This window comes from Sturnus vulgaris, chromosome 1 (genome assembly GCF_052056855.1).
Source record: "Sturnus vulgaris isolate bStuVul1 chromosome 1, bStuVul1.hap1, whole genome shotgun sequence".
Classification (NCBI taxonomy): Eukaryota; Metazoa; Chordata; class Aves; order Passeriformes; family Sturnidae; genus Sturnus; species Sturnus vulgaris.
The window spans coordinates 123,468,900-123,482,535 of NC_142243.1; the positions used below are offsets into that span (position 1 = coordinate 123,468,900).

A 13,636-nucleotide genomic window follows, 5' to 3' on the forward strand; every position below is an offset into this window, starting at 1 on the left:
AAAGGAAAATGTTTGTGCAGAAAACAGTGGGGATTATGCCATGGCTTCCTTGTAGACTTTTTCTGAAACTTCTGTTCAGGAGATGTTGTTTGCTCTTCACTGTAAGGCATGGAAAGCACCTTTAATTTTGGAGGGAAGTTGTCTGAAGTCAGTATTAATCTAAGAAACCTGTGACCCTCAGTCTCACACTACCCACTAGTAAGACCTTATCATCAGAGCTTGCCTCTGTGAGTAACCTGTACTTTTGGGAAGATACTATGAGAACAAATGCAAGTTAATAACTTCATTTCTAGGGTAGAAAAACTCTGGGGAACACATAAATCATTGTGTGGTTAACCGACCATAATGATGTCTCAATAATAATAATTTTTTAATAAATTTTATGATATTGAAATATAAAAGGATTTGTAAAATTTAATGCACGCAGAGCTGCTGGTTATGATTTAACTTCTTTTTTTCTAGGAGATTTTCCTATAAAACTGCTTTATTGTAGTTATAAATTTTCCATCAAAATTCCTTAAATCTAGAAATAAACATATTTTGCAAATGCAATGCAATAGAGACTTTGGAAAATTGTCATGATTCACCATCTGCAGCCCTGTGTTTAGAGTGTTGCAGTCTTCCAAGAAATGAATAAGCAGTCCAAATGATATTTTAAGGAACAATTGGAACTTGTTGACAGTGTTAAAAATTGAAATTCCATATTTTAAAGCAGTAACTGTTTCACATAGTGAGACAGACGATGTTGCATTTAAGCTGCTTTCATTTAGACTTTAAAATCAGTCATATGGGACACAAGAGGTCCCTCTGGAAAACTATTCGTTTAACTCAATAAATTACTCATTTTTGCTTGTTTATTTTAAAGGACAACATATACAGGAATGTATTCATGGCAGATGAATTAGCTCCTGTATTATGAACGTGCAGTGTGGTTAGTGTGAAACATTTACACCACCCAGCTCATCAGAAACCAGTTAGATCATTTGTTTCATTCCAACTGTGCTCTTTGCAGTTACATGGGGCCTGTGTATTTCAAATCTCTCTTTTCTCCTACATAAAGCTGTACTTCTTTCCAAGTCCCAACTGCTTTAACTTTTTCATTAAGAAGAGAAAAAAAAAAAATAATCAGCTTTCATTTCTGTGAAGAAATGACCACTGAAATAATTGGAAGACTTTTCCCCATTTCAAAAGATAAGGATAAAACCTGAATTTTTGACTAGCTCCTTTGACTAAGAAACAGAATTTAGCCTTTAGCATTTAAGAATTTTAAGCAGGGAGACAAATATCAGTAATTTCTTATAAACTGTGCACAGTGATGAAATAGGTGGAACAGAAAGCTAATAGAAAGCGTCTCAGACTTTGTGGGCAATGACAGACACAGATGTTGCTCCTTGATGCTACTATATACTAAATTCTAGGATTGTCTTAAATAGTATATCCAGCTCTAAGTTGTCAATATGGGAAAGACATCAATAAACAGGAGTGTGTTTGGCAGATGGCCTTCAGGACGCTTGGGGGCTGGAGTCCTTGTCCCATGTGAAGAAGTTAGAGAAGGGTTGCTCAGCCTGGAGCAGAGAGAAGCTTTGGGGGATCCAGCTGGAGAGAGGTCACTGATAAGACAGAGCCTCATTCTTGGCAGTCATGCGTGGCAGGAGGACAAGGCAAGAAGGCAATGGACATAACTTGAAATATAAGATGTTCAGACTGGGTATAAAGAAAGGCAAATTTCACCCTCAGAACAGTTAAGCAGTGGAATAGGGCCCCAGAGCATTTGGGCAGTGTCTGCCATTGGGATTTTCAAACCTGACTTGGTAAAGCCCTGAGCAGCCTGATCTGACCTCACAGCTGAACCTGCTAAGGACAGATGAGCAGATTCTCTATTGGTCTAAATATTCTTGAATTGGGTCATTGACACAGTTTATGAGACACCTTTTATATAAGAACTGTTTATCTACATTTAGGGAAAAAAAACCCCAACCATCCAGTAGAGTAAACATTGATGGTTTCCCCACAATAATCAGTGTAAAATGAGATACATCTCAAATTCCTTCCTATACAAAAAGAAGACAAACTGTATAGTCCTGTTCCCAGCCTTTCTAACTCCTCTCAATTTTCTGGGAGTGACTTCCTATACATCCTAGTCCTTGATGTTCCTGATCCATGCTGCATTATTATATATCCATGCTGCAGAAGCTTTTGCCTAATAATTACCAATTTCTGTTCCCATCTTCCCTTCTCTGTGCATAATGCACTGTCCCAGTGCTGTAACATAAAATTGACTGCCTGCTCCACCACTCCTAGAAAAAATAATTCAGCATGTGCTGATCACCTCAGTAGACTCTTGGCTCATGAGCAGGCTTACAGTTAATGATATACAAACATATACAGTTATCTATATTTATAAAAAATAATGATGGTGTAAAATCGTGTCTCTTCATTGCTAAATAGAAACTTTGCTTAATAAAAAGTGCATTGGCAACAAAAAAAATGTTTGCCTCAATATATTCAGCTTCATCTTCCATGCTTTAAAACTGTTCTCTCATCTACAGAAGCCAGTACTGTGAAATTGAAATACCTGTATATGTACTTGAAAGATGAAGAAAGTGTTTCCCCGGGCATTTTCACTAGGAAAATGAAGGTGCATTTATATGTGCTATCCCTTCAAAATGTTTTCTGAGATAAAGTTGTTCACAGAATAATTTCAGCAAGTAATTCTTGAGTCTTTTAGATCTCAGACTGAAGATTGTTTTCAAATAGCCCTTTAAGAATGGATTTTCAGAATTCAGGCTGGAATAATTGGTATTCCTCAGACAAATAAGCTGTATGTGGTATATTCTGTCTTTGAACAGGCAAATGTGACTCTAATTTCAGGCTTTTTTTGATAAGAGTTTTCAGATGAAAGCCAGTATTCTGATGCTTTGTACATTTTGGCCTTTCTTCATGTACCATTAGATGTCTCCTGAAATAAAGATACCAAATATCTTAAAATATTGTTGCACCAGGAATGAAGAGCCTGCAGGAAGTTGTTTTAAGGAGCTGAGCAGTCCTGTTGAATACAAGAGAGGTTCTTTATTTGCACAGCAGAACATACATCAGAGGTTAAGTAAGTCTTAGACACCTGATTTGCAGCAAAACCCATCAATTGTACTCCTTGGCTCATATTTGCTGCCATTCCTGTACTAGACCATTTTCACCTGATAGGGCAGGACAATGTGTAGACGACTTTCTGAGTTTTCCCATGGTGAGTCAGTCACAGGTCACTGCAAATCTCCCTGAGCTCTCCCAGGTATGTTTGTGTGTGGGGGCTGTGGGACAGTGAGGTGAGGGGAGAGAGGAGTGGGAGGATTGCTGTGATAGCAGACACTAGTCCCCCATGCTCTTGGTAGCTGGGGTTCTACCTTGTGTGCCACCAGAAAATGGAGCTTGGGGAACTCCAAAGGCTTCGTGGTTACAAAGGAGATTAAAAGTAAGGTTGATGACAGGGTGGTGGTGTTCTCAGCAGTGCCTCGAGTCAATGCATTCTCCTTGCTGAGTAGTCTTTATGGAAAAGGATACAAAGCATGTTTGAGTATTTTTGTAACAGATTGTTTTGTTTGGTCTGTCTGTTTACTATTAATAGTAGGCTGGTTTCTCTATAGTACAGGTTTGTCAGGGAGGAGTCTATTTGAAAACACATTTCTTGGCCTGTCAAGGAGCTTTTACATGCATATCAGTGAAGGAAGAATTTAAACTGTGCCAGGACTGGAAAAATGCTTGACAAAAAGAAGTAGCGTAGTAGGAGAGATCTTGCTTTAAAAACAGAACTCAGGACCAGAGGCATTGGTGCGTATCCTAGTAATCCTATTAAATTCAGTTTGAACTTACTGAAAGTAAAACTCATTAGAATATAATGGGATAATAGCAAAAAATTTATTAGGCTAGGAGTCCAGACCTGAAAGTGAAAGAAAAAGCCAACAGATGCCACATGCAATCTGTAGTGAACCTAGGTGCACAAGAGCGTGTTCACTGTATGTAAGCACAAAGTGCTGGTGCTAAAAATAAATTTACTTTCTGTACTGTAGTATAAAAGAGGACGTTTTCCAAAACACTTAGAACTGCCTGACTCCCCTGCCTAGCCAGGGGATGGCACCCGTCTAAAGTCCTACTGTGTTTCTGTGTAGTCCATCCTCTGACAATACAACTGAAAATATATTTGAGTTCCTCTCCTAGAAATACAGGTGACGTTCCCCGTTTACATATATACACTTGTGTAGATTCATACAGGCAATTCCTCCCCCTTCAGTCCTTACATAAACTCCTCTGGTCCCCATGAGCTTCCCCTGGGCAGTCAGCAAGGAGAGTGGCCACAGCAGCCAGGGCTTAGGCTCAGCTTCCACTCAAGACCACCCACCCCCAGGACAGCACCACCTACCCTGACCCCTCCCTGTGACAACAGACATTTGAGGAGAAGTAAACATACCTGGAAAGGAAACTTTTTAAACCAAGAGTTTTCTCTCCAGAGGAGATGTGAAAAGCTATGGTCTTGCACGGTTTCTAAAGCCAGTGAACTCAAACAGGAATTTAAAGAAATGTGCAAACTGTGTTGCTGTTGTTCACCTCTGTGATATGATCTCCCAATGCAAGACTACTTACTGAACCACTGAATTGTCAGTTTGTTATTGTGTAGTATATTTTCATAATGTCTCATACTGCTGAAGTGAGCAAGTAGAGCATTATACTATTCATAGCAAAAATATGTGGGTTTAAAATGGAATTTTAAAATTACCTGAGATTCCCTCATAGACAGAATTTAGTCTTTATATTTGAAAAATAATTGGAGTCTTTTAGTAATTATATTATCTTCTAGCTGGAAAGCCACTTCCTTTAAAGATAAAAAAAATCTGGTCTAGAAGCCTGCTTGGAGCCTAGCGCACATCTAATTATCTCTCTCAGTCTTAATTATTTAGCAAGTGCTAATAAACTGCACGTATCATGACACTCATGTGTAATAAGCATATAAATTTAATTTATTTTTTTCCCTCTCTTTGAAGACTAACAGACATGGAATTCAATCACAAGGCAATGGCATTATAGCCTCCAATATAACATGAGGTTTTAATAAGCCTCCTGTTTGCTGCACACATGTGCTTAAGACTGCCTGGAAACCAAATCAGTAGAAAAAAGGGATTACTTTAGATTACTTTGAAATGTGCATTGTTTGAAATGGCCTCTGGTGACCAGCTTTCATGAATGGCTGATTTTACTTGTGGGGCACGTCATCTGGCTCAATTATACCAGGCTCTTTTGTATGACAAGTGCACTCCTTGGCTGTTTTGAAATATGAATTTCTAAAACAAAGTAAATCAGATGGTGAGAAGTAAATTTAGATAACTGTATATCATTAGAAGTTTGTAACTTAACAATGGGAATTTTTCTTACTGAAAAATATGTGGGAATTTTGTTTTGAAACTTCCACAGATTTGAAGTTAATGTAAAAACATTCATTTTAATTTTCTTTAATGCTTTTTTTTCAGCTATATTAGCAGCATTAAAATGAAATGCACGTTTTTCTTTTCTCAAAGGTAGATCATTTCTCCTACACTTGTATATTTTTAAAATGTTATTGGAGTTTGTTGTTTCACCTTAACAGATGAAGTGTTGGAAACTTCTACCTACTAAGAATATCCCTTAACCTGTACAAAGTTATAAAAGTGGGTTAGCAAGCCTGCATTACACTTTCAAGTCACTGCAAGCTTTTTCCTTTCCTGTCGGTAACTGTTTGCAAAATTACAATGTAAAAACGTAATATAAGGTTATGATTTTCCCTACCTGCAATTACTTTAAATTATAGTTACTTTAAATTAATCTAGCCTGAGGCACTGAGGATCCATCATTAGAATACACATATTACATTTGAAAGGGGAGGAGATATCTGATTGATTAGTTAAGTGTGTTGGAAATCCAATAGATAATGATTAGATTAGACACAGATAGGAACTACATTCTTTGTGTTCACTGTAAATCCTGTACTTTACAACCTAGATTAGGGGATTAACCTTTAAGAAGAGATGGTAAATCTTGCTTTTTCCTGACTTCTGCTGTACTGTAAATGTGTTTCCCATGGCTGCAGGCTCAATATTCCCACAGGAAACTGCCCTGCAGATTTACACGGTCGTGCCTGGTAGTCTGAGATTGCAGTGTTTGCCTTTAAATACGAGATAGAAGAGTAAGATGTGAGAAGAGCTTTAACATTGCTAAACTTAAAACAGTCATCTGTCAACAGCTTTTTTCCACTGAAGTGCTTCACTGTATTAGTGAAAGTGAGAGTTGTTATTGTTGTTGTAGGGTGTTACAACCCTCTAGTCATCAAGGCAATATGATTTAAGGGAGAGATTTAAGACCTCTGAACTACTAGGTTGCTGGGTGCAGATGAACATCTCGCCTCCCTGACCTTTTATTATGTAGTTTCAATCTGTCTGCGCAATCTTCATGCAATTACTAATCTTATGAAGTTGCTAATTTTGTTGAGTCTTAAACCACACACTTGTTATGATTCACAGCATAGACCATGTGAGACTTTGAGAGGTCCATCCACCCTTTGACACAAATATCAAAGATTCACAGAAGCTGTATTTGTGTGGTCCAGAAAACCCCTTTCACCTTCTTTCACATGGGAATTTCCATGTATGCAAAATGTTCTCAAATACAGCAGCAATGTCAGGTGGACACGTCTCAATTTAAAGCATACAACTTATAATGGTAGGTGTAAACCCTGAATCTGACATTTGTAGGGTCATGGAAGGATGAAACCATCACCAGTTTACATGATGCCACTGACAGTGATTTCTGGCACACCAGCAGACTGGCAGATTTTTGAAATTACACTGAGCAGGTGCCCAGAAATGTGACCAAGGTCATACTGGAAATTACAAAACACTGACAATAGCAGAGTCCCATCACTGAATTAAGAGAGTTTTTCTAGTTGTCCTTCACCTTTCTCTTTTTCATATTGAAAGTCTGATTAAAAGGAAACAGAGAACACTGGGATCATATTCCTGCAAAAAAAGAGCTCATTGAAGCCAAAACCATCAAGTTGGCAGGTCAGAGGTAAGATTCATAGGAAGATGCTCTTCTGCTTGAGGTGAACAAAGAAAACTCATTTTCTTGTGATTTATATCCGAGAATTTGTTCCTTTGAGAGGTTTTATCCATTTATTTATTAGAGAAGCCTATAAGAAAAGTTACCCAAGATAATCTTTTGCATAAAGAAAACGATGCAACTGAACATTTGCAATGTCAAGGCTTTCTACTTCTTTCCCATGCATTTGATGTATTTTTGTGCAAGTTCCTTGCACTTGTCAGAGAATTTTAAAAATGTCCTAAGTTGCAAAACATTTGTTTGTGGACTATATCTTAATTACATACAACTATGTCAGTTTATGAAGGCAGGGAAATCTAACGACAGAGATAAAATCTGTAGGATACTGGATAATAAAGAGGAACACAACACAAATAGATGCTGCATTAGAAGTTTATTGATTTAAGAACCCTGTGATTCTTACATTCTCAATTCACTGGACATATTTATTACTAATGTCTGGGGAACAGAAGCCAGAATTCTCATTCTCATGTTTGCTGATGACACAAAACTGAGGGTAGTGACTGATACACCTGAGGGCTGTGCTGCCATGGCAGGAGGTTTGGAGTAGATGATCTCCAGAGTTCCCTTCCAACCCTAATGATTCTGTGATTCTTAAGCTCCACAATTACAGTCCACATTATTACTAGTATTATTGTTATTATTACCACTGTTTCCTTTATTGTCTGATCCATTTTTGTTTCAAAGGAAAGGCCACTAGGACAGGGGCCTTAACCTATGACTTTGCATAATATAATGCCTCAATGTTCATGCTCAAAAGAAAACACCAATGCAGAGAAGACAAAGTTGTTTCCCATTGTTACCCCTTGGTCATGAATTACTGATGTGGGGCATTGCATAGGACATGGTACTGGGGATGGACACATGACTCTATCCCCACATTTATGTCAGATTTACAAACAGGAAATGTGTTCATGTAAGCCAGATTCCTCATGCAACAATATGTGAAAGCCACATTTGTACAATATTAAATATGAATAAGTTCATGTATCTTTAAAACTTCTAATGGCATATTTTTGTGCATACTCAGTGCCCTGTTTCATACACAAAGTGCATGACTCTGGACAGATTTTTATTGGCCAAACACAAAATGGCATTTTAAGTGAATTGGGTGGACATGAGAACAAAGTGACAAATGCTCTTTCTTGAATACTGGCTGCCTTTTGTTGTGTTCCCAACTAAGCACTTTCAATCAATGCCATGAAAACTCTTGAACAGTTCTGGATCAAAATGAGTAACAAATCTACACACTTTCAAATGATACTGTTTTGCCTTTTGCTTTACTTCTAAGTCACTGAAAGATACTCTCTTAAGAGACCTAGAAATAAAGTCCTTGTAGTTTTTTATGCCACACCACACAAAGTGGCACTGTAGCCTTTCTTTGCAGTTCTCTGCCAGTGTAATTCAAGTTTCATGGGTAATTAATTCTCCACGCCAATGTCCCTGAACTGCATGTTATAATACTAGCTGCATAGAAACAACCAAAGATCCAAGTTTTCAGATTTTATTCCTTGAAAGGTGACTGCAAACTATGCATTTCCACTCCTGCAGGGAGAAAAATAGTTTCTTTGGATTCTTTTGGTTTCATTTATTTACTAACTGCAATTTGGTTATCATAGGTATCTTCTATAAGAAAAATATAATCTAAAATTCCCATATAGGAAACTGTCTATTTGGCTAGGAAAAAAAGCATTTTGTAGTACCATCTTGATTTCCTAACACGAAAAAAAATTACAGTTTGTTTCTCCATGTAACTTTGAAAAGGTCTTTTTTGGAATTCCTCCTATTTTTGTCTGTTTCTCAAGACAAATTGCAGTATCTGCAGGGGCACTTATATGCTACCAGCCAGTATCCAACACAAACACTGCAGCCTTGTCTTCCCTATCCACCCTGTATTTTGAAAGTTTTCTTTACTTCATTTCCTTCTAGCACTGGGAAACAGACTGTAAAAGGACAAGTTGTCAAAGATCAATTTTTAATAAAGATTTACCATATGCAAAACTGAAATATGAGCAACAAAGCATGGCATTACTGTGCTCTTGTGTAAGAACCATTCAATGAAATTTGGATAATTAATTTTATATGTATAGATATGTCCTGACATTTTCCTTTATCCATCAAAGAGAAAAAAGTTAGAGTGAGAAGAGAATCTTTCATACTCTCATTTCTTATTTCTGCCTAAGGTGCCTCAAACATGCTAGAGGAAAGGGGTTTTTCATAAACTAAGTAATAAAGACCAGACAGGTTGAAATGAAGAATACTTGTTAATGTCCATTTGGATTAGTGTAAATTTTCTTAGCACTGAGGTGTAATTGTCAGGAACTTGCAGTTTCGTGTGATGGGGGGTTATTCAAACACCTTGGTGCCAATGTTTGCTCAGTGCAGTCAGGATGACTGCACTTTCTGGGTCAACATTGTCTGAAAAAGTTTGCTGTATAACTGAGGTAAGAAACTAAACATTGAGTCTCACTTCATATAGCCTTTCGTGCTTCGTGATGTGAGTTAAAGTTTCCCTATTTAAAGATCAGACATCTAGAGACATTGTATTTCTGCTTTTGCACCAAGAGCATGTAGCTGGTGTCTGACAGAAGAAAGCTGACTTCTCTGGTAACCCTGGTCTTTGGGGCTCTCGTCAGCTTTTATGTGACTTAAGAACTTATATGTGGAAATGGAACTATTTTTAAAAGTCTGTCCAGACTAATTACGGACTTCCAGCTACTTATCTGAATGTTGTGTAATCACTGAAATAGCATTTGCTGTTTGATGGCAATCCCCTGTATTGACTTTGCAGTGCTGTAATGCTAGCAGAAGGCTGGAGTGTCGGTTGGTGCAGAAACAATGAAAGACAAGATTTCTCTGCCATAGACACTTGGATTTTCCTTTTAAAGACGTTCACACTCTTCTGGTGTAATTACAGCCTGCCAGAGTGAGGAGCATGAAACTGTTTAGCTTGTGAAGCTTAAAATAAAAGGTGTATGTGGAAACAAGAACACGATCCTTTTTCTAGCAGTCCAGCACCAAGTCCCATCCCCTCCCTCTGCTGTGACTTCTTCCCCTGAAATTTAGAGCATCTCCCTATTAATGCATTTTTAGGTGAGTGATTGGGGGGCCCTTTTGTCTTCTGTGTTGCTCTCATTATTTCTGTTTATTAATCTATTTGTGGCTCACGTTGCATGTCTGAAGTCTCAGGTGTGGGTGCACAGATCTCGTGATTTATGCTCCAGTCTAATTATATAAGGCGCACCCCAGTTCCCATGCAGCCTTCCCCTTGGGCAAACTTCTTGATTGTTCTTGGGCTTGGGTGGTTTTGTGAGGGTTTTTTTAATTGACCAATATCGCCATGCTTTTATCCACAGACCCAGAATAAAACCAGAAGAAATGTATGTGGCAGGTCAATACCCTGGAGGGAACAGGCATGACTCTGTGGTTTCTTTCCCACCCCCTTCCTTTTTGCCCCCAGATATTCCCTCCCTTCCCTTGTGTTACAGACGGGTTTTGCAGAGCTTCAGTCAGTAATGCCAAAAATGTCAAAGTGTAAGTGGCTACCCCTTCCTCTCCAGACCAATCAGTCATTTTCAGTCACAGGTTTAAATGTGCTGCAGCAAAGCCAAGCCTCTGTGCTTGCAGCAGGTCTTACAAAAGCAAGGCTGTTTGACTGACAGGCACGGAGAGAGGGTTCTGATAACGCACTGAGACAAGTCTGGGAGCGGAGTATCAAGGACAAGGCTGTGGCAGAGGTACTGTACATTATGGATGAGACACTCAGCTCTGTCGTTGATTGATTGAGGGATGGTTGTGCTCTTTCACAATGCTGGGTAAGATCATATGGACTGTCATTTAATAGGAGCTTTCTTGTCAGTGGGAAGATGACTTTTCACACAGTGATCCCATGCAGATTGCAAATAACTCCCATGCTCTCCCCTCTGCTTTTTAAGGGTTTAGTCTCTCATGCAGGTGGGTTAACCTAAAACAGTGCTAGTGCTTGCCAGGTGTCATATGCTGGAATTTATGCTTGTTCTCAGAATCTCGCTATAAATCTGACTACAAATATTGGAAAAGCTCCTGTGTCTGATAATATGAGATACATGTCCTCTATCTCTAGCAGTCAAGGTGCCCTCCAACCCCTGCGTAGGTATGGTATTAAATTAAGTAGGGGAATCATGGAGAATGCAATTTTTTTCTACTCTTTTCTTTCAGGACAGAGAAAGAAGCTACATGTAGCAAACAGTTCTGGAGACTTTAAAGCATAGCCACAGTACTGAGGTTTCTGACTGACAAGCCTTCTGCTTTCTCCTTCTCACAGGGCTCCTCCTACAGATGTTCTGAACACGTCTGCATCCCAGCAATTTTTTACTGAGCCCAGGTACTTACTGAATGTAAGGAAACAAGCTGCATAAAAAGAAGCGTGGGGTGTAGGAGAAGGAGTACTGTGAGGAATTTACCAGAAGTCATGTCTATACGAAATGCAGGCATGACTTCAAGCAAAAATTATTTGAGAGAGCATAATTGCGGAATGACCGAGTTTATTCTTAGAAAATGACAGAATAAAGCTCTCATTCAACAATATGGCTTATAATCATGTTAAATGGTGTGTGTCAGGCTTGACTTCCCTAAGTGTCATCCTTTCAATGTATGACTGGAAATTTATTTATTGCTTCAACAGAATCTCTTTTGCTCCCTACAGGTCTTGAAAACTAGAGTTCAGGAACTTCTGGATCAGTCTTTTCATTGAAATACTGGAACTACTATGAAGCCGTCTTGGTTTGCACTCATGTTGGCAGTGCTCAGTACTGAATTGCTAACAAGTCACTGTTCCACCATCAAGTCCCCGAGGTTCAGAGGACGTGTGCAGCAGGAACGAAAAAATATCAGACCAAATATCATCCTTGTACTCACAGATGATCAAGACGTGGAGCTAGGTGAGAAATAATTGTTGTTTGCTACTACATATTGTCATGTGTCTTCCAATAGTTTATGCCAAGCAGAAAGAACTTTAATTTCAGATAAGTTGCTGGTCCTGGAATAGTGTCAGAATGTGGGACAAGTTTGGAAAATGAGTTAACAAATAATATTTAACAGCATGCATCACATTTAATTATAGACTTTAGGAAATATATGCTTATCAAAATCCACCATGGGAGGCTTTACTCAGCACAACAAAATGATTTAATAATGCATGCAAGGCCATACATGTAAAAACCTTGTATCAAAAGCCTTTTCTCACTCTCTGACTTTTTGTAGCATTTAAAAATTTGACCCTTATGAGGCCAGCATTTCCCTCAGTACTGTATAGGTGTCTCTATCGCCACATTTTTGTCACAGGGATGTATGTCATCTGACATACTTATCCCCACAGATAAGCTCATCTAGTTACAGGATTTAGGAATCTTCATATTTGTATGAATTACTGAAGTGTTTAAAATCCATCTGCTTTAAAGACTATGCCGTATGTATAAAAGCATGGTAGTTTTACTTTCACAAGTATACTAAATGTCTGAGCACATACCAGTCAGAAGTGATTTTCACATATTTTTCTTAGGGTGGAAAAAGTTAAAACACTTAGATGATGTTCCAGGAGGTCTTTGAATGTTTTCCATTAAGTAAGTTAGAAAGATATTAATGGTAGTTATGCATATAACTGATTTTTTGGTTCACTGCCCATAATGAAAAATCAAGGAGAGAAAGAGGATCATTTTAGGTTACCCCCAAGCAAATAGTTTTGGTTGTGAGATCAAAAAGGTGAAAAAATGGCAAATTATGTTGAAAAGAAATCTTGCCGTCTTAGTTTGGTTGTTTTTTTATGAGACATATTTTTAATAGAAGTATAGTGAATTTCTAGACAAAATGCCACATGACATTGAAAAATGAAAATGCTTCATTCCAGAAGACTTCATTTGCTCTAAAATCACATACTTTCAGACAGAAAATTGTAGAACAAAATATGGTCTTTATCTAAAAGCAGTTCTTTGCATGCTAGCATTTTTCAGTTTGCCATGATGCAATAATAATTTCATAGTCCTGCAGGGTTCTGATAAGATAATTAATACACTATATTTCATGACTGAGGGTTGGTGTTTTTATGCAACAGAACTCCAAACATACGCTCTTAGATCTGAGTGATTCTTATCTTTTTTTATTTTTCACTCTTTCAAACCTCTGCTCTGTTTAGCCATACTGCATAATGAATAGCTGTTCTCAGCTCTATTTTTGGTCTAAAATACAGCTCTTACAATGGGAGTGCATTTCTCTTTGATAGAGTCGTTCTGAAAAATTTTGTTAAAAGGGTCAAGTCAAGTCCTCCTTTTTGTGGTCTGAAAGAGCCTACTCTCTCCAGGGCACTGGGGAAGGTAGGTCAGCAGACACACATCTCTGAACCCAGTGCTACCAACTTGCTGTCTTCAGTCTTGCGAGAGGGTTTGCAAGTGGTGAAAAAGGAGGAAGGATGTGGCGAGTCACTTTGTTCGTACTGTGGAGCTCTTCTCTTTGAAAGCTGCTCTGA

At 38.3% G+C, this 13,636-nt stretch overlaps 1 protein-coding gene across 9 annotated transcripts in view; it reads left to right on the forward strand.

Moving 5' to 3' along the window:
• Positions 1–13,636, forward strand: part of SULF1 (sulfatase 1) — a 147,740-nt gene that overhangs the window by 72,287 nt on the left and 61,817 nt on the right. For 5 of the 9 annotated variants that reach the window (XM_088176082.1, XM_014883520.2, XM_088176043.1 and 2 more), the window contains 2 exons: positions 11,441–11,500; positions 11,822–12,056. In XM_088176082.1, the coding sequence (XP_088032208.1) occupies positions 11,885–12,056 (172 nt within the window). In that variant the 5' untranslated portion in view covers positions 11,441–11,500; positions 11,822–11,884. Of the gene's footprint in view, positions 1–10,816; positions 10,875–11,440; positions 11,514–11,821; positions 12,057–13,636 lie in introns of those variants that run through there. The other 4 variants (XM_088176087.1, XM_014883523.2, XM_088176055.1 and 1 more) reach the window with 2 other exon arrangements.